Source organism: Aethalodelphis obliquidens, unplaced genomic scaffold (assembly GCF_003676395.1).
Source record: "Aethalodelphis obliquidens isolate GAN/ISIS:26980383/991018 unplaced genomic scaffold, ASM367639v1 scaffold41, whole genome shotgun sequence".
In the NCBI taxonomy this organism is placed as follows: Eukaryota; Metazoa; Chordata; class Mammalia; order Artiodactyla; family Delphinidae; genus Aethalodelphis; species Aethalodelphis obliquidens.
The window spans coordinates 564,420-586,762 of record NW_020837985.1 but is presented as its reverse complement, the minus strand read 5'-3'; the positions used below and the strand labels follow the sequence as shown (position 1 = coordinate 586,762).

The 22,343-nt window shown below is 38.4% G+C and overlaps 1 protein-coding gene across 1 annotated transcript in view; it reads left to right on the top strand.

Annotated features, from left to right (window-relative positions):
• The window catches only part of LOC113633801 (hyaluronan synthase 2), a 29,731-nt gene extending 7,949 nt beyond the window's left edge, over positions 1–21,782 (top strand). The window contains exons 2-4 of the mRNA XM_027132353.1: positions 5,432–6,058; positions 16,840–16,941; positions 18,873–21,782. Of these exons, the coding sequence (XP_026988154.1) occupies positions 5,432–6,058; positions 16,840–16,941; positions 18,873–19,802 (1,659 nt within the window). The 3' untranslated portion in view covers positions 19,803–21,782. The remainder of the gene's footprint in view (positions 1–5,431; positions 6,059–16,839; positions 16,942–18,872) is intronic.
• The last annotated feature ends 561 nt before the right edge of the window (positions 21,783–22,343 follow it).

Sequence of the window (22,343 nt, the reverse complement as noted above, 5' to 3'; positions counted from 1 at the left end):
GAGAGGGCAGGGTGGAGGAGTCTTTTTTTAAAAAATGTTTCCTTTTATTAAAAAACTTTTTTTTGGAGTATAGTTGATTTACTGGAGGAAACACTTTGGAAGGAGTGGTAAGCTAGGGCCTCTCAGAAGAGGTATCACTTGGCATAATGCCTGCAGCCTTTCCTAGATGCTGACTTGACTCATTTGAATTCACTTTAGCTTCTCCCTGATCCAAAACAGAAGGCCCCCTTAATGAAAGCTGAGGGAACTCGGTTCTCACTACTGCACTAGGGCAGTGAAAGCAGCTGGTATTCTCTCTCATCCGCCATTTGCTGTCTGGTTAATACAAGGAAGGTCAAGGGGAGGAAAGGTCTCTGATGCCCAATGACCTATAGAGTCCCACTTGGGGTATACGAGCAAACAACAAGGCTTATATCTGCTCTACAGGTGGAACCAATGGAAACCGAAGCGCCTCTCTTATGGTTAAACAGGATTTTGACTGTTGGCATTAAGAGCATCACTGCTGCCACGTAGGTGGAACCACCAGCCAGCTCCCTTTCGGACAACATCACTCCAGGTCCCTTTTGACTGTACGCACATAGGAAGGTATAGGACCTCAGCAATCTCCTCTGAGTACAGGCTGGTGTTGTATCTGTACCTGAGTACATGATATCCATTTTTCCATTACAGCAGGAAAACAGTTTTCAACGTTCTTTTCTAATCTTTCCTTACACACATGTTTATTAATCAGAAGCAAAAGGATGTTGCCTGTTTTGTCATGAAGGTTCACATCTGTTCAGCCAACATTTATTTACTGAGGACAGTCTAGTCACCTGGCATTATGCCAGCATGTGAACCTACTCCTGGTTGTGTGATTTGGGGTAAGTTACCTAAATACTCGGTCTTGGTTGCCTTGTCATATGTATATGTGATTTGTAACATGAGATTAACAGTATATTTATCCCCTAAAGTTATTAAACTTAAATAAAATTTTGCTATTCAAGTAAACAAAACTTGAATTAAATGCCTGTTGCCTAATAAATGATGAAAAAAGTTAGCTGACATAATAATGATGCCAATGATGATATTTAGGAATAAAGTCACATCTATCATTCAGCAATTATTTCCTGAATACCAACCATAACCCAGGCAATGTTCTGTGTCCTTGGGGCACATTAGTGAAAAAAATATATATAAAATCTGTTGATTTTGTGGAGTTTACATTAAGGTGCACCAAGCTATTCTTTAACACTTGGTTTGGCCTAGAATTCTGTGAAGACTAGTCCTTGGTGAATAATTGGTATCAAGTCCAAGAGCAACTTAAAAATCAATTAATAGACTAAAGTCTAATCCTGGGCAAAAAAAATCCAAGTTTTATGTTTTCACTCTTTATGGGAGGTAGATTTCTAAGTCTTCTATCAGCAAATCATCTGAGGTGAAACTAACCATATTTTCCAATTTAGCAATAAACCATATGTCTGAGAAGGAGGGTTTGCTTATGAAACAGAGTATTTGAATTGGGGATTGTCTCAGAAAGTCTCACACATATGGTGCCCATATCTCTGAAATTATAAAGAAACATCCTGTGCGTCAGTCCCTGAGATCAATCCATTCCCTCAATGCAGCTGGCTCTTTAACCCTTTGGCCTGTACTGAGATGCTGCACGTGTCGTGCTAGGCAACAACGCGATACCTCGCAGAAATAGAAAGGTTCTATTGCTGCAGTTTACTAGCAATTTTTCCCAGGCTGAAAAAGGACGTTCTGTAGACTCCTATGATGTAAGAGGGTGTTCCCACTTCAGCAGTGGCCAGCAGATGCTATGCGAACACTCTCTGCGTCCACACGTGCTGATAAGCGCAAGGAAAATGTGAATAATGGCAAAGAATGGCAGGCGGCTCTTTTGCTGGCGATGCTGATTTGAAACACAAGCAGAACGCACTTTTCCGCTTCTCCCAGGCAGAGTTTTAGTCGCCTTGAAGTTTTTCACTCTTGGGAGAATGACTCATGTCTTGGAAAAGACAAGTTCCTAGTCTGGTGCTCCCAGCACCTTTAGGCATTAGTTAATGTACACTTTGGGAGTTTTCAGCATCCGATCAGAAGTTTTAATTAACAAGGGATGCTGTGCTCTCTTGCCTTTCACTGAAAACTCAGCATTTCACCATTGCCCAGCAGCTTGAACTTTCCATTTGTGTCATGATTACCTTTATCAGGGTACTTGTTGCATTCTATGAAATCCTATATACGTGCTAGAAGTGGAACGCACATTTGGTTTTTGTTTTGCTTTGTTTTTTTAGCTTCCATGTTAGCTGATACTTTGTATTGTGTTTCTGATTTTTTAAAAACAGTTTCACAAACACTTTGATTTTGCTCCTCACTGTAGCCCTGTGAAGGGTTGTTGACAAGTACCATCATCTCCATTTCACAAAGAAAAATAACGTCCACAAGCTCAAACCCTGGTCTCCAGCCTGCTCTGCATTACTTAGATTGTAATGAGTTTGGGAAGCTAAACCCAAAATGAGTAATGGGCACACAAACAAACACAAACTCAAAAATTATTTCTTGTTAACATAAGAGTCCAAGGCAGGTATTCCTGATTGGTGGCATTGGTGGCTGGCTTCCTTCCATGTGGCAGTTCAAGGAAGCTCCCTCTATCTTTGGGCTCTGCAATCCCTTAGGACCTGTTGATATGTACACCAAGACTGTGGAGGGAAAAGAGATATTGCAGGAGGCCGATTCTCCCCCTTAAAAGCCCTACTGGAAGTGGCACGTCTCAGATTAACAAAGGCTGGAATGCCATGGCCACATCAAGCAGTCTGCTCAGAAGGAGTGGAAACACAGTTGGTGAGCAGTCACAGTAAGCTACCCTAAAGTGTAATGCATACCCACTCAGGACCACCTCAGTGATGACCACAGGGGCTAGAATGTGAATGGTGGCACTTGGAGCTGAGGGATGTGATGGCCACACAGCTAGTAAATCAAGATGTTAATAGGTTTTATATCAACATTCAATTTTTTTTTTTTTGCGGTACGCGGGCCTCTCACTGTTGTAGCCTCTCCGGTTGCGGAGCACAGGCTCCGGACGCGCAGGCTCAGCAGCCATGGCTCACGGGCCCAGCCGCTCTGCAGCATGTGGGATCTTCCCGGACTGGGGCACGAACACACGTCCCCCGCATCGGCAGGCGGACTCTCAACCACTGCGCCACCAGGGAAGCCCTCAACATTCAATTTTAAGTCTTAATGTGGAATAGGGAAATATAAATAGCATATCCAATAAGAGATTTTACAGAGGTAATTGCTTAGCCCAAAGTAACTTTGAAAATAAATTTACTTAGCTTTCAAAAATTAGTTGAATTAAGGGAAAAGATTAAATTGGAGTTACTTGCAAATTTAGAGATGTCTTTCGTTATGCTCATGAGGTGACTTTTGGAATGCACCTGGTTGAGTCTGGTTGCCAGTAGAGCCAAACATGTGATTAGAGTGTTGGAACTTCCATTTCCCTGCCCAGACCATTGAGGAGGGAAGACAGGCTGGAGATTGAGTTCAGTTGCCAATGGTCAATGATATAATCAATCATGCCTATGTAATGGAGTCTCTAAAAACCCCAAAGGAGAGGGTTCAGAGAGCTTATGGATCAATGAACATGTGGAGATTTGGGGAGAGTGGGGCCTGGAACTCCATGCCCTTTCCCCATACCTTGCCCTGTGCATCTGGCTGTTCCTGAGTTACATCCTTTTATAATAAACCAGTAATCTAATGAGTAAACAGGTTTCCTGGTTCTGTGAGTTCCTTCTAGCAAATTAATTGAACACAGGAGGGGGTCTTGTGAACCTCTGATTTTTACCCAGTTTATCGTAATTACAGGTAACAACCTGGGCTTGCAACTGGCATCTGAAGTGTGGGTGTTTGTGGGGGGCAGTCTTGTAGGACTGAACTCTTAACCTGTGGAATCTGATTCTGTCAGGCATATGATATAAACATTGATTTAATTGTCAGGCACCCAGCAGGTGTCTAGAGAATTGTTTGTGACATGTGTAGGAAACCCCCTCTCCTCCACATGTTGGAACTGGGTCTAGGAAACCAAAAAGAAACAAATTTTAAAGGTCTACCAAGCACCTCTTCTATGCTTATAATTGGAGATGCTTTGAGAAATATGAAATATATGATCCTCCTGTACTCTAGTTCAAAATATTTCAGGAGATTCACAAAGGCTAGGGAAGTGTACAAAATTGTATATTATTAAGAACTGAGATGTGTTTTTAGGTCTAATGTGTTAAAGCTCTTAAGACGAAAGAAAATTTACCTGTTGAAATTAAGCATGATGCTATTTCTTCTCTAATTGTATGATTTATTTCTGCAAACATTTATTGTGTTCTTACCGTATTCCAGTAAAGTTCCTGATCACCAGGTTCGAACCAGCTGGTATGAATGATGGATGAGGGAGACAACCATTTGAACAAAGGAATGTAATACAGAATTTCAGGGGCTTTGATAAATGTCTGTGTAGGATATCTATGCATAAAGAAATTTTAATGGCAACAGAGACTTGGGAAATAATTGAGTCTAAATGCCCTCATTTAACAGATTTTTAAAGACTAAGGCCCAGAGAGGAAAAGCAACTGGCTCGAAGTCACACAGCTAGTTGATGGAAGACCTAGAAGGATAGAATCCACGTATCCTTACGTTCAACCTTGGCTAGCTGCATGGGAAAGGTGTGAGCTGAGGGATTTCCACTGGAGATGAGATAAAACTACACATGAGAGGGACTTCCCTGGTGGCGCAGTGGTTAAGAATCCGCCTGCCAATGCAGGGGACACGGGTTCGAGCCCTGGTCCGGGAAGATCCCACATGTCGCGGAGCAGCTAAGCCCGTACGCCACAACTACTGAGCCGGTGCTCTAGAGCCCACGAGCCACAATTAGAGAAAACCCGTGCGCAGCAACGAAGACCCAACACAGCCAAAAATAAATAAATAAAATAAATAAATGTATTAAAAAACAACTACACATAAGAAATTTAGCAAAACCTGTAGATTTTTCACTGGTCAGTATTGTGGCGAGGGAACACGATGGCACAAGAAGAAAGAGTGCCTGGCTCACTAAAATACTTAGATCTTATGCTTAGCTATGACCACATACATAGAGTGCATCCTTAGACAAGTGATCTAACGTACTAAAAATAATGCATATGTGCATTACGATTTTCAATGGTACACTGCATCATCCTCTCATTTGATGTTTGAAACAGTTCTCTGAGGTATGCAGAAAGGGCATCCTTATCCCTGTTTTGCAGATGAGCAAACTGAGATGCAGAAAGTCATACAACTAGTTAAGTGAGAAACTCAGGGTTAGAACACCTGGAATGCTTCAAGTCCAATGCTCTCCCTGTGATACCAGGTATACAACAAGTATGGGACAAGAGTGGCTAACCAAGTATATCATGTGATTATTTTGCAGATGCATTGTGAGAGGTTTCTATGTATCCTGAGAATAATTGGAACCACACTTTTTGGAGTTTCTCTACTCCTTGGAATCACAGCTGCTTATATTGTTGGCTACCAATTTATCCAAACAGATAATTACTATTTCTCTTTTGGACTATATGGTGCCTTTTTAGCATCACACCTCATCATCCAAAGCCTGTTTGCCTTTTTGGAGCACCGAAAAATGAAAAAATCTCTAGAAACCCCCATTAAGTTGAACAAAACTGTTGCTCTTTGCATTGCTGCGTATCAAGAAGATCCAGACTACTTACGGAAATGTTTGCAATCTGTGAAAAGGCTAACCTACCCTGGAATTAAAGTTGTCATGGTCATAGATGGAAACTCGGAAGATGACCTTTACATGATGGACATCTTCAGCGAAGTCATGGGCAGGGATAAATCAGCCACTTATATCTGGAAAAACAACTTTCACGTGAAAGGTCCTGGTGAGACAGATGAGTCACATAAAGAAAGCTCACAACATGTCACCCAGTTGGTCTTGTCCAACAAGAGTATTTGCATCATGCAAAAATGGGGTGGAAAAAGAGAAGTCATGTACACGGCTTTCAGAGCACTGGGACGAAGTGTGGATTATGTTCAGGTAGGTCTCCACATCTGCCAGGACAAACACATTTAAATAAAGCATCTTTTGTATCTCTCCAGTCATATGCTATAGCCCATCCTTGTCCCTTCTGGACACAGTGCTTCTTTCAGTTCATCTGAAAACAGCATGACTGTTGAAAGCACATTCTGAAAGAGAGAAAAAAAGCTTGTAAAACGGTTAAATCTATCTATGAAAATGCTTAGCTTGTGCAGTGTTATTGGTTGGAAATCAAGATTATTTTGAACGTGAGACCCTTCCTTCCTTCTCTTCCCCTCCCTTACCTTCTCTGCCCCCTTGGTTCTGCCAAATCAATTCCAACCTCATTTTCCACACTCTTAAAATCTCCAGCGTTGTAAGAAAATAGTGTCTCCTCCGGCAGAATGAGCTTGAGAAAATCTGCAGGGCCAAGGGAAAGCTATAAAATAGTTTTCACAGAGACTAGGCAAAATGGGGGCGATGAAAACAATTTTGATTTAAAAGTGTAGGAATTCAAAACTGAAACACATAGAAAAAGAAAAAGGGAAAAGGAAAACAAACACAAAAAAACAACCTTCCCAGAACAAAATCTAAGTCATGTTTATTTCACTCCCCAAACAGCATTACCTCACTCCGTGCAACTTGACCTTTGAAAGCATTTGTGATGGTGTTTGCTTGCATGAAAATTAGACAGGCTGTGTCTCTCATTAGTTCCCTGACTGCTAATTCTACGGTTTCTCCTCTTCTAGTTCTCACTGAAAGTTTCTTCTTTAGAACATTAACAGGGTACATGTGAGTTTTCTAGTTGTACTTTTGTGCAGATATTTTAGTTAGATTTTATTCATGATGATATTGAGAAAGGAGAACTATCTCTGGCTTCAAATATCCATCCGGACACTTTTCCTCTTTTCTTAAATGTGAAATCCTTGTTTTTGGAAGACCCATCATATGTTTTAGGGGATTTATCAACGCAAAGTGATGCCCAGTGTGTCTCTCTGTGTAATGGGATGGCAGTGGCCACTGGCTTCAATGTCAATTGACTGAGGTTCTAATTAACAATTTGTAGCTGGTTGACCTTGAGCAAGACCACCTCCCAAACCTCAGTTACCTGATTAGAAGGAACAAATCTCACAAGGGATTTGAGAAAATTATTTCAAATTATGTATCCAAAGGGGCTTAGCAAAAGTTGTTGATAATGGCATTGTTAATATTATTAAAGCGTTTGCTGTTAAAGTATTATTTCTTATATGATTATCTAGTCCTTACTTGAAAACTATACTACATGTCAATTGCTAATTAACATGTTGTTAATTTAGCTAATATCTGAAGAATTTTGAGGTATTTCTTCAGTTCATACCATCTGCCTAAAAGGGAGTTGATTAGAGTTTCAACCCCAAGTGTCTCCTAATTTCTAGAACTTTCACAAATACGGCTGTTTTAGTTAAACCAAGACATTTTTACATATTTACCTATTGCAACTTCAGGCCCAGATGAGAGGATAAAATGAAACTTTTAAATAAGGAATGGCTAGGGAACTTACAGAGGATTTGAAGAATGAAGCTCTGGGCCTAAAATGAGAAAACATCTGTTTTGATGTTTTGCCTTTAATTCTAGTTAAAACAATTTACATTTGTCCTTTCTAATCATGACATTATTGTGAGATTTTTCTCTTTGTTTTTTAACCTGCTTCTCCCAAAGCCCCTTCTCCCAACATTTTGTTTGGAATTTTGTTTTTATCCTTGACAACTTGACTTGTGCCCGTCCAGGAAAAACTAATACAAAATATAAAATTTTAGAGTAGGCTTTTTGCTAGTGCCCTCATCAGGCTTGAGAACTTTCCTTCCTTCAGGCTGAAGCCTCCAGATAGACTGACCCTAGCAGCAGCTGTTATCTGGGCACCAAATCCGCTTGAGACTTCCAGTCCATTCAGAGCACTCAAACAGGGGTAAAAAACCTTTTGGCATTCTGAAACTAGTAAATACTATCCTGCCATGCCTCATCGATGCCCTGTAAAAACAGAAATTGCATAAAGTTCAATCTAATATAGTACTCTCATCCTTCCTTCTGACTGACCCAGGGCCCAAGTGTTACAGAGCAGAAGCCACAGAAAGACAAAGAGGGAGGGGTTTGAGGATGTTGGCTCCTGAATATTACAAGTGATTGAATGTGGAGTTCAAGTTGGTTAGGGATGGAAGGAAGCAAAATTCAGGTGCTAATACACAAGAGAGAATGGGGGCTAGGGGAAGAAATGGACCATCTGCTCATACTTGCTAACCTGGCTAGAGAACACTGTTTAACTGTGCAGAGAGATGGCCAAAGTGATTGGTTTCCAGTTGCAGCTGGATCCTCAGCACTAGTCAGCACTCTTTTCACTTGATCTTGAATAGATGTCTTGCTTATTCCTCTCGCGTCTGTTATTGCACATCTTCATCACTCTCCTAGGGCCTTACCCAAACTCCTCCCTGCTTAACTACAAACAGATGATCTTGCCTTCTACAAAAGAGAACAGCAAAAGTACAGGCTGTGAAGGCCGTCAAGATCTGACTCTCTTCTGCTTACAGTCTCAAGGGTACCACACCTCACCTCCTATCTCAAGGTTAACCTTTCTACCTGCACTCCTGAGCCTTCTGGGTTGGCTCCCTCTGGTTTCTTTCAGAGCAAGCCTTTCTCCATCACCACCTCTTATATCTCTCCTCTCTCATCTCTAGTCTTCTATAGTAATTACTCTTTCAGCCTTGTAGCCTCTCAAATAATAAATGCTGACATAGAACATGGAGGGAAGCTTTAGTTTAAGACGAAGCCAACATGGTAGGAAATTCATCTATGATGCTAGTGGCTGCTTCCAGGGATAGATAAGATAGAAAAGCAGCAGAGGAAAAATAAAGTGAGAAAATCAAATACAGGGAATGAGAAATAAGGAGGTGAATGAGGAAGATTTTCTTAATTTTGAATCAAAGTATTTTCTGGAGAAACTTTTTCAATGATGTAGAAAAGTGCAATGAGCAAAATTAAAATAATCTGCAGCAGAGAGGGGAAAGATAAATTAGGAATTTGGGATTAACGGATACACACTACTATCTATAAAGTAGATAATAAAGAGCTACTGTATAGCATAAGGAACTATATTCAATATCTTGTAATAATCTATAATGGCAAAGAACCTGAAAAAGAATAGATATGTATGTATGTATAACTGAATCACTTTGCTGTATACATGAAACATAGTAAATCAACTATACTTCAATTTAAAAAAATCATCTGAAGCGAATACGTGACCCATACATAGATTATCAAATTTAATACTTTCCAGCATATACTCTTCTATTTTTCCTTATTTTAAAAACAATTTTGAGATTATATCATGTTTACTTTTCTGTATTTTTTACTTAACAATATCAGAAGACTTTTAAAGTGTCTTTTGATATCTAGATTAGATAATTGCTTTATTTATATCTCTTTTCACTGAACATTGATATTTCCACATAAGTGGCCACCAGTCTATATAACAAAGGAAAAAAGCAGTATCGTCTGATGTGTGTATTAAGAATTTCCCAGGTAAAAGTTATACAATAAGTATGAACATTTTCTAAAAGGGAAGATTATAGGAAGCAATTTTATTATTAATTTAATCTGGCAGTACCATAGCTATCCAAGATTCTTTGAGCAGAAGGAAAGTAAGACTAAATCATTCATAATAGTAGAGTTGACCCTTATTATTCATGGATTCTGTATTTCCAAGTTAACCTACTGACTAAAATGTATTTATTACCCGAAAATCAGTAGTTGCAGTGCTTTTGTGATCATTTGCAGACATGTGCAGAATGGCAAAAAAAAAAGTGAGTCATCTGATGTGCATGTTCCCAGCTGAGGTCACACAAGATTATGCTTTGCCTTTTTGTTTTACCTTTTATACTGTAAACAAGTAGCTTCTTTAGTCTATTTAATATTATGTTTTTCACATTTTTGTGCTTTTGGTTGCTGATGTAGCTGTTTAAAATGGTCCCCAAGTGTAGTGTTGAAATGTTGTCTAGTGATGGTAACACAAGAAGGCTATAATTGCCTTATGGAGAAAATAGGTTTGTTAGGTGAACTTTGTTCAGGCATGAGTTACAATGCTGCTGGACATGAGTTCAATGTTAATGAATCAATAATACATATTAAATAAGGTGACACAAATAAACAAGTAAGCACAGATACAACAAGGTTAGGTATTGATCACTAGACAAACATGCCGTGACCAGAGACTTCGAGGAACCTAACTCTATATGTCCGCTAGAAGCAATTTTTTAGTATTTGCTAACTCACTGTTCATGGAAGCTTTGTAGAACATAACTACCGTGCATAATGAGGATTGACTGCATGTAACATTTGATTGGTTCCTATTTTCTGAAAATTTCTGAAGGGTCATGTTGAGAATGTTAATGTGACTTTGTATACTTCATCTTAGAGAATGAAATTGAGCACATTGAAATAAGAATGGGGAAATCTGAATTCTTGATTACTTGCTACGGGCCTCAACTGGTAGAAGAGATGATTTCTGAGATCACTTTTAGCTAAAGACTCTAACTTAGGACTGTCTTAATTTCTTTCTAGCAACATATGTATGCTTTTCAAGATTGGGATCAAACAAACAAAAACAACAAACAACAGCAACCACACAAAAGGGAGTATAGCATTAGAATTTTCTTTTCATTTTTAATCTACACTTTCCCTCAAAGTTGGGTTCTTGAATGTAAACCCTGATTTAAGGCAACCATTATGTGCTTTCCAACCATTTGGAATAAGGGTGTTTCCTGGCTTAAGCCTAGAGGTGACAACATTTGGTTTCTCATTTTTCCAGCTGGCTTGTCACCTTTGCTTTACACCTACAACTATTACTTGTGTATAAGCCTTCCTGAAAAAGAAAAGAGAAAAACCAAATGACTCCTTAATGTCTTAAAAAGATTCTAGGTTGCGTGAAGGCAAATGTCACTTTATAACAATTTGGGTAACACATTCTAACAAGAAAGGTATATATCTTCCCAATTCCTTTTAAAAAGAGCAACAAATAAGGGCCAAATTGTTGAGGTTTTTATGATTTAGAGGCTTTTTATTGGCTAGATTTGAGGTCTTATACCATAAACAAAATTACTACGAGAGAATCATCTTCCCTATCCCCCATCCCTCGCCCCCAAAAAAGTTTCTGTATTTTTCTTTGAGAGCATTTATTTTTTCCTGGAATGGTCTCACTGATTAATTTCAAAAGGTCTTTTAGTCCTAAAATTCTTACATCCTATGATTTTGTTTTTGCCACTCACAGTCTGCCATAAACTGCTCTCTAATCTTTTTCCCTAGTAGTCAGCCCAATCTAAGGATATTTATATTGCCTGCTCAATAATCCAGCTTGTTTAATTTAAATTTGTTGGGCATTGGACAAGGCATTAATTTTTGCTCTCTGAGCGAGTCATGGTTTATTTACAGTACAGATAAGAAGGACCCCTTCCCTCATTGGACTAGTGTTCTTAGTTTGTGCCTCTGGTTTTGATGATCACTTCTTAGTAGATATGTCTTCCTTTTAATGAGCATTTACTATGAGCTAGCCCTTATAACTGCTATACATACATTATCTAGTTAATTCTCCATTACAGCAAACTTATGAGGTGGATGTGCTTATCCATATTTTTCACCTGAGAGATGGAGACTTAGAAAGGTGAGGTAAGGAGTTTAAGGTTACAAAGCTAGTCCAAGGGAATATAACTGGTCAATTGTGGATTGGGACTCAGATCTGTCTGATTCCAAGGTTTTGCATAGTGCTTTCTTTTCCTTTCAGTAGTGTGTTTACTCTGGCATTGTACTGTTAGGAGTTCTGGGGGCTAGCACCATCTTGTGTTTGCCAGTACATAACTATCGGTGAATTTTAAAATTCTGGCTGACTTCTTTTCACTAGGGGGAATGTCCTGGGGGAAAGAGGGGGTAGGGGGTACTTTCCATTTACTATGTGGTTAAGTTTTGGAAGGGAAACTGGGCAGTGGGATCATGACCAATAGTAAACTTCAAACATGGTTGAAATAAATCATCTCCCTGGGTCCAGGTTAAGATGAAGGGTCAAGATTAAGAAAGGATTGAGGTTTACAAGCAGGCAGAGGGTGAAAGCAGTAGCAACAGAATGAGTCGATTAATCCTCAGCCTGTTTCCTCATCGAAGGCAGCCAGAATAGTTAAGGCTTCCTGTTGCTGTGTAGCTCTCAGAGCCCTTTGAAGTGGTGCGGGGCAGGCAGAGGTGGAGAATCCACCAGTCAGTCTGAAAGGAAATATGTTTAAAAAAAGGTGAAACATGGATACTCAGCATTTTAGACTTGGGTCTTAGAAGTTGAAAAACATATGGTAGAATAACTAACAATATTTCTACAGGATATTTTGATTTAAATTGTTGTGAGGTAGATGAACTTTAAGATCAGTGAGATAAATTGGAATGGACTTCAGTCTAACAGCTTATTTAACACATTTATAGCAATTTATATATCTAACTGCTCTAGGGGTTTTGGATACATTTGAACTTGTTCATTGTGATAAGATATTCTTTTTTTTTTTTTTGGCTGTACGCGGGCCTCCCACTGTTGTGGCCTCTCCCATTGCGGAGCACAGGCTCCGGACGCGCAGTCTCAGCGGCCATGGCTCACGGGCCCGGCCGCTCCGCGGCATGTGGGATCTTCCTGGACCAGGGCACGAACCTGTGTCCCCTGCATCAGCAGGCGGACTCTCAACCACTGCGCCACCAGGGAAGCCCAAGATATTCTTGATATGTAATCCATTCTCATGTTCCTTTTGGTGATTCTCTTTACTGAGTCACCTGTTCATGGTGATAAGTGGGTTTACTTAGCAAGTATAAACAATTAAAGATTATTACCCTATACTAATGGCATATATGACTTTTCTGTGAGCCTTTGTAATTTACCGAGTACTTTTACATACAGTGTGTCACTCTGGTACCACGACGATGGTAACAGTTTGTTCAAGGTCATAAAAGTAGTAAGCCTCTGGATTTGTTATAATAGTCAAATCTTGGCCTATTATAAGAATAGGAGACAGAGGCAACCGTAAAAACCTCTAGTAGAGTTAAATGGGGACTTAGAACATACTTTATCTCAACTTGCTCTTTTAGTTTGTTCTTTGTTTTTTTATGAAAGAGACCCACCCCCGGCTCCCCAACCAATTCTTTTAGGCTCAGGGTTGGCATACTTGCTTGTAAAAGGCCTGAGAGAAACCATTAAGCTTTGCGGGCTATATGGTCTGTGTTGCAGCTATTCAACTTTGCTGTTTTAGTGTGAAAGCAGCCGTAGATAATATGAAACTGAATGTGCATGACTGGGTTCCAATAAAACTTTATTTATGGCCACTGGAATTTGAATTTCATATAATTTCCATGTATCACAAAAAACTCTTTTTCAATTTTTTTTCAGCTATTTAATAAGGTAAAAGCTATTTTTAACCCCCAGGACATACAGAAATTGGTGGGAAGGCAGACTCGTCCGTAGACCTTAGTTCGCCAACCCCTGTTTTAGATACAGAGAAAGCGGCGGCACTGTCTCTTGGCTAGAACAGTGAAGGACGGGGAGCCATGGTCTTAAGCAATTTAGCCGATGATTCTGTGGTTATGATTGAGGTGGCTGGTTCCTCCCAATAACGTCTTCTTGTCTTGACATTTTCCACTCATTTTAGTCAAAATTTAGTGACTTTGCCTCATTTCCATATCTCCTAGTGAGAAATCTTACGACTGGCGATCATGTAGTTTAAACAAATTACAGTGATGCATTCAGCCTGGACAGAAAGACATTTTGATTTGTTCTCCAATTGTTTCCTGTGTGCCAATCAGTCCTGTGGTTTTTCCCAGTGTGAGGTTAAGCTCCTTGTGAACTGGTGTATTTCTCCCACAGTTTCTAGCCCAGAGCTAAACAGCCAACATTCGTGAAATCGCACACTTCTCATTAATTGGTGAGGAGACAGCTAGAAATCCTGTTTTTACTAGACTGATTTTAAGAAGGGCTAGAGTTATACCCTTTACACACAAACAAATTAATACTGTTATATCCGTGAACATACATGCTTTCACAGACTGTCATCGACGGTGGTTTTCTAGTTGGCATTCTATCACCAAAGAACATCCAGAAATTGAACTTCTTTAGAAAACTCTTTGATCCCACTATAACAAACCCCTCCCAGGAGATTTCTGAGAGCTTTCCCTTCTGACAGTTAAACTCACCATGTGAACAATCTCTCTGAGAACTTCTGGCACTTTGCTGTTGGAAACTGGGAGGGGCAGGGCCAATTTAGATATGCAGAACCTCAGAAGTTTGGTTCAAGTTTAGTCATTTCACAGAGGCAGTTCCCTTGGCTTGCTTATCTTACAAGCAGGCGGAGTTACTTGAACATTAATTCTAGGTTGCCCCCTTCCTGTTGTTTTTAGTCTTATTTTAGCTTTCTGGTTTTACCTTTCCCAGCTTGAGTCAATAGAGGTGGGTGTGGCCATAAACTCTGGATGCTGAGAGGTGGAAAGGTGGCTTTGAAATTATGCCTTCACTTTCTACTACCCTAGTTACTGGCCTGCCAGGCTTATAGCCGTATACCAAACAGTGACAGACAAGGCATGAGAGAGGCAAAATATCGCTATTGGAGGAATTTGCTTAGGTTTCTGAGGCTTGGGAGCCTTGAGTATAAACTGAAGTATTAGAAAAATCCTATTTTTTTAATGGAATACTAATGCCTAGCTGCTGTCTATTTTTTTCCTCTAAAATAAGTAAGACCATGCAGACCAAAATAGAATGCCCCCTCCAAAAAAATGGGGCAGTAGGTTATTTAGAAAATGCCTGTTTCTAAATAGGTAAAGTAATATACAAAATTCAGAAATTAACTTTAAAATTGTTATAATTAGTTGAGTCCAGAGAGGTGATGATTTCACTTTTAATAATTGGATACCCTATATACTCCTTAAGTCATGTTACAATAATGCATTTGAATTGCTCTTTTCACCAACATTCTTTATTAATATATATTAACGTTTTTCAGAAAAAAAACTATTAATAAAATTAAGATAGGCACTCTTTTTAAAATGCTGAGACTTCCTAGCTATGTATGTGAGGGACTCCTCCGACATATAAAATCCCCTTTAACTCAGAGTTCATGCTTCTAAATATTATTTTCATTCAAAACTGGTATATCAAATCTGTACTATTTTTATGAAGCAGCTCTGAGAACTGCACAAATACTTGCTTTTTATATAAATAAAGAGACTAAATCTTGATTAAATTCATACATGTAGCCAGAATACATAGAAAAACAGTGGAATTGCAGATAACACTCCCGTCTCTGCCAATCATATCATTTATTGCTTAGATGGGGATGTGAAACTGGTTCATTACATGTCAATTTTCATCACTTTATGTCTACTTGGGCCTGGCTGCATTTTCCAGAAAAGGATACTATGTTATTAATATCAACCAGGAATAGAGAGGTGACAGCTCTTTTCCTACTTTTGATTTTCTTTGATCATGTGGAAGAAGCTCCACCCACAGGTGTAACGTACCTAATATCTCCCTAAGAGAAGTGACTTAATCTGATTGGTGAGTATGGGAGGAGTAAGGGGTAGCCTAGCTCCTTCTTCCCCCTTTCTTCTAGAAGTGAGCCGCCATGAAGGAGCAGGCATCTGCCATCCCTTTCAAAGGGGCATTAACTGTCTTGAGGAGGAGACTAGTCCCACTTAGATGCTATTTGGAATTGGTACATCAGTCTAATTCTGGGGAACATAGTTACAAAGTCTGCTACTCCATTGATATAAGCCCTATTCTCCATATCAGCTTTATGAGTATACATGTCATATTTTGGTTTCTCCTCTCCTTTATTTTTCTGTTTCATTCAATAAGTTCATAAATCAGCTTGGGAAGAAAAGTACTATTTATAACCCTGTACCTTTGGCCTCCAGTAGAAATTTCTGGGAGCAGCTAATGGGTATAGACAAATCCTAATAATTTTCTTGAAGTTGTAGTTGGTTTGGTTTCAAAATTGTTTTTTTGTCCTGTATAAAGTTTGTTTTTAAGAATAATAATTAGCACTTCTAGAAAAGCTTAAGATAATTTGACATCTACTTCTGTATACAAAGAGCTAGACGAATACTTGATACTCTAAAATAAAAAGGTGGACTGACCATCAGGCTAGTTTCCTTTCTAATGGAATGTCATCTGCTAAGCCCAGGTCAAATGGACATCTTGCTTCAGAATTAATTATACAACCAGCCTTAGTAGAACTGCTTTCCTGTCTTAATCACCATATTAAAATAGAGAAAAATAATCACTGTTAAACATGCCTTTTTTTCAATACTGTCATAGGAGTTTCCTATCATCATTCAGACCTGAGGGATAAGATATCTAAAAGCCTTATGGAAGGCAATTTTTTTAAAAAAAGAGATATCTATGGTGACCAACCCAAGATGTTTTCCAAGTCCTGGAAATCTAGGATGTTACCTGGGACACGAGACTTTCATTGCCAAAATTGCATACATCCATGGCAAACCAGGCAAAACTGGTCACCCTACATGACATGCCTAGGTCATCACTTTAGCTGTTCTATCCAGCCATGTCATTAGCTTAAATATTGAGTTTGCAGGTTCTTTGTGTTAGCCATCATGTAGCAAACTCTCATCCCTGTGTTACTCGCTTATTGAGGCCTTGTGACAATAGGCTGAAGGCATAATATATATGCCCACTTTTGACTACACGGAGTACACTCATCACCTTCTTTTCTTTAACTTATTTCTTACTTTCTTCTTTGCAGGTTTGTGATTCAGACACCATGCTTGACCCTGCCTCATCTGTGGAGATGGTAAAAGTTTTAGAAGAAGATCCCATGGTTGGAGGTGTCGGGGGAGATGTCCAGGTACATGAGCTCACTTTTTGCATGAGTCACTTTTAGTAGTACCCTCACTCACTGATTCTTTGAACATACATTTATTATACACCCAAATCTGTGCCAGATATTGTTTCTGGTGCCAGAGACATACTAGAATGTTCCTTGGACCCACTTTATACCTCTTCTGCTGTCTAAATTGAAGTAACTTATGATTGCTTTGCTTAATCCTGGGTTATAACACAAGTATGTAGTGGCTGATAAGTTATATAAACTATAATGTAAATGTGTAATAATTTCTGCCATATCTTCTTGAGCCACAACTTAATGTTCTGGTAAAATGATGTTGGAATTCATTTAGTACAAGGGTTAAGAAATGGAGGTATGGCAGGAGATGGAGTCTATGTCATATAACTATGTATTTAAAAGCTGAACAATATATGGTTGGTCAAAAATCCAAATTGGAATACAAAGGAAAAAAAAGAGAAACAGCGTCTCAAATTTACACTAGAGAGAAAGTCAAAGGAACAATTAAGTGAGTTTTCCAATTATTATTTATTTCCCATTATTTGCTATCAATGGAGAAACAATAAGTGAAACAAATATTAATGAAGGTGATTTGAAATTTATGGAATGGGAAAACAAATATGTGAAAATATATGAAGATTAAAGTGAGCTCTTTGCAAAAGTACACTAGATTTTAGCCAAAGATGTGAGAAGCACGTGTAATTTTGACTTTAAATGTAGGTATTGTGTTGCTGTATAACCCATATTTACATGATAGTGAAGGCAAAGAAAGTGCACTAGATGGACAAAGAAATACCCTGGTGATAAAAAGGAAGCATGTAAAACCCAGATGAAAACTGAATAAAATTGAGACAGAGGAGAGAATTAAGAAATATTGCCCCCCAAAACTAATAATTTTAATAGCCTTTGTGTAGAGCATTATTTCAGGATTCCAGATCTGGGGTGAAGCCAGAGCAAACCCTTTTGTCACTGGCATTGCTAAAACTGGGGAGGAAGGAGAATAATAGAGTTGGGTGAGTTGAAAAGAGAAGAGCATAGGACTTAAAAACTTTCAAATATTAGATAGTAAGAAAGTGGGAGAATAATTTTTTTTTAAAGATTTTTTGATGTGGACCATTTTTTTAAAGTCTCTTTTGAATTTGCTGCAATATTGCTTCTGTTTTATGTCTTTGGTTTTTTGGCCATGAGGCGTGTGGGTGGGATCCCAGCTCCCCGACCAGGGATGGACCCCCCTCCACCTGCATTGGAAGGCAAAATCTATAACCACTGGACTGCCAGTGGGAGAATAATTTAAGGGCTGAGAACCAAAGCCGAAAAAAATCTCAATTTTATAACATAACAAGAAAAAGAAACAAAACACATAACAAAAGAGAACAGAGAGTGATGGAATAGAAAAAAATTATTGTCAAGAAGTCCCAACACATACACCCAACTTATCAAATTAATATAGTATATAGAATCAAAGAAAATAATGTAAAATTGTGTTAAAAAAAGGAAAGAGGCTAAATAGAAGGATAAAAAAAACAAACATGGGCTTCCCTGATGGCACAGTGGTTAAGAATCCACCTGCCAATGCAGGAGACACGGGTTCGATCCCTGGTCCGGGAAGATCCCACATTCCATGGAGCAACTAAGCCTGTGCGCCACAACTACTGAGCCTGTGCCCTAGACCCTTCAAACCACAGCTACTGAAGCCTGTGTGCCTAGAGCCCGTGCTCCGCAACAACAGAAGCCACCGCAATGAGAACCCACGCACAGCAACGAAGACCCAACGCAGCCATAAATAAATAAATAAATTTATTAAAAAACAACATCAAAAACAAAAAAAACAAACATTACTCTAGGTAGTAACTTCACAATGGTGCAGATTTTGCTGGAATTTTTAGCTGGGGCTTACCTTTATTTAATTATTTTTACTTTTATTTTTCTTGCAGATTTTAAACAAGTATGATTCCTGGATATCTTTCCTAAGCAGTGTGAGATACTGGATGGCTTTTAACATAGAAAGGGCCTGTCAGTCTTATTTTGGATGTGTCCAGTGCATTAGTGGACCTCTGGGAATGTACAGAAACTCCTTATTGCATGAATTTGTGGAAGACTGGTACAATCAAGAATTTATGGGCAGCCAGTGTAGTTTTGGAGATGACAGGCATCTAACGAACCGAGTGCTGAGTCTGGGCTATGCAACAAAATACACAGCTCGATCCAAGTGCCTTACTGAAACACCTATAGAATATCTCAGATGGTTAAACCAGCAGACCCGTTGGAGCAAGTCCTACTTCCGAGAGTGGCTGTACAATGCCATGTGGTTTCATAAACATCACTTGTGGATGACCTATGAAGCAGTCATCACTGGGTTCTTCCCTTTCTTTCTCATTGCCACAGTAATCCAGCTTTTCTACAGGGGTAAAATTTGGAACATCCTCCTCTTCTTGTTAACTGTCCAGTTAGTGGGTCTCATAAAATCATCTTTTGCCAGCTGCCTTAGAGGAAATATCGTCATGGTCTTCATGTCCCTCTACTCAGTGTTATACATGTCAAGTTTACTTCCCGCCAAGATGTTTGCAATTGCAACGATAAACAAAGCTGGGTGGGGCACATCTGGAAGGAAAACCATTGTTGTTAATTTCATAGGACTCATTCCAGTATCAGTTTGGTTTACAATCCTCCTGGGTGGTGTGATTTTCACCATTTATAAGGAATCTAAAAAGCCATTCTCAGAATCCAAACAGACAGTTTTAATTGTTGGAACGTTGCTGTATGCATGCTATTGGGTCATGCTTTTGACACTGTATGTGGTTCTCATCAATAAATGTGGCAGGCGGAAGAAGGGACAACAGTATGACATGGTGCTTGACGTATGATCTTACGTTTGATGTTTGCAGTTACAGATGCAGACACACACAAAACCTTAGTTCCTCTAGAGACTGTGCGGTATTGTGGCATCAGATAATGCCACCAAAGGAGACATATCACTGCTGCTGGGACTTGAACAAAGACATTTGTATGGGTTTATTTTAATTCTGCCAAAGTAAAATGATACATCAAGAAGAACTCAGATTTAACCTGATATTTCTATGAAAATGGGAAGAATTCTTTGATTATGCACTTTTTCCTTATTGTACATCTGCCTAAGTGTTTTGCCCTATATACCTCACTAGTCATGCTTTATGTGGGTTATCATGTAAGAAAAGGATTTTGGAAACTCAAGGAAAAGTTCTTTCAACATATACAACCTAACTTATGTACTGTGTTGATAGCTAATTTTTTTTTAGAAAGGTTTTTCTGTTTAACTCTACCAAATGAAATGCCAAAGGAAATTTACAGGCCGTTGGCTGTGCTGTATTTTTATATAATTGTACTGTGTTTTAAAATTTTGTATGCCAATTTTAAAACAAATTTTGCATATTTTATATTTTACTTCTCTGCCAAAATACACCTGTTCTTCCTTTTTTTTTTTTTTTTAATAAAATAGGTTCTGAAACAATTCATACTTAAAAAATTTTTACCCAAAATGTGAAGCTTGGTTGACTGATGATGTTCATGATAGAAAGAATAAAATGTTTCTCTCTCTCTCTCTACCTTTAAAATTGAATAGTTTATTTCTGTGAAAAAGTATTTAAACTCTCAATATTTTAACTTTTTTTCATTTCTTTTAGAAAAGGCCAATATACCTGTCACACTTCGGGAGTAGAAATTCATACTTGTGTGTACAAAAAAGAAGTCATTGAAAATCAAGGCCAAAGGGGTAGAAAAGTGCAATTTTTTCATAAGATTGAAAAAAAAGGGAATGCCAGTTCTCAAAAGAAAATACTAGGCATCCAGCAGTGGACAAAATCTGGGTATCAAAGATTGTTTTTGGAGATTCTCACAGTGTTTTCCCAGGCTAAGTAAAAAGGAAAGTGGGAAAAATTGACGGTATAATTTGGACAAATACACTGCAGTTCATCATTTTGTTCTGTGACCTGTATTCACTGGATCCTGTCTATATGTTGAACATACTTTACCTACCTTTTTTTTCCCAGATTGTCAGTTCACTTTACATGTTAGTATGAGGTTTATACGGGTGAGTGGGATAAATTATAATAAAGATAAAGCATATAGGTTCAAAATTGGCCAAATCAAGCTCCATGTGTACTCTTTAACTTTCTAGGGAAGATTTTTTCTGAATTATACAGATAATTGCTTCATCTCTTCTGTTCTTGACCTAAATAAATGTGTTTACATAGTAGACATGATATCAAGGTTTAATAGTTGTATAAAGAATTGGCACATAAAAAAAATTGATGGACCCTCGGCCTGGTTAATTTAGCTACTCCGGGGCCTCAGTTATCCAGTTTGACTTTTGACATGACCCATCTTGCCTTGTAGCTGGTGCTGTGTAGACCTGTGTTAAAAACAATTGAACACATGAAGAGTTGCAGAAAAAAAGTATTGTGATGAAGCAGAAATGTGAAGTGTTCAACCATGTGCTTCCTGCCTTTCTGCTTCCTTTTTATGTAGACTTCTATATTTCATCCATCCTGTCTAAGAAAAAACCTGCACATTCTACCTTCAGAGCACAAAAAAGTATATAACGTTCTACAACTTAGACTCTCACTGATTGGGGAGCTTGTGGAAAACAAACAGACCATGCCATTAAATGAAACTAAAACTTGAGTTTGCCTTTTTAACTATTTATGTTCTAAGTTAAGCTTTGATAACATTCAAATGTCAAATTCTCTCATTCTTATAAAAGATTGAATTAATTGCCTGTATTTATTTTAGCAATTATTCAATGTATTTCCAGTATAGGATGTATAGTATAATTGAATTTTTTTGTAAATAAAATATTTTTGATAAGATTATTGCCTTTTTTTCTAAGGGAAGCGGGAATTCAAACAAAACGAAACAAAATGTTTTATTTTGATTGTCAGGGTATGGATTTAAGAATGGGGTATACGGAAAAATAAACATTGTTGGTCAAAGATAATGGAAGTCGTTTAATGTTACTAATCAGGAGGTAGAAATCTCCAAAGTTGGTATAGTTGGAAATCTGGAAAAATGAGAGAGAGAGAGAGAGAGAGAGAGAGAGTCCCAATTAACACAACCCTTGTCTTTCTTTAATCTTCTCTTTCTTCTCCTTCCCTGAAAACAGCCCAAATTTAGGCTAAAATTGCTTTACTATAGTAATCTGTCATAGTGGGAAAAAAATCACCAATTTTTCAGAGACGTCGTAGGCAAGTTTGTTATAGCATTATTTACAAATAATAACAAAAACTTAAAATAAGATTTAATGATGAGGGAAATAAATAAATGAATTATGGCATTTCCAAACAATGCAATATTATTACCCATTAAACATAATGTTCTCAGAACATGAAGTTGTTGGAGAAATGTTACATTAAAAATATATAACCATTTTG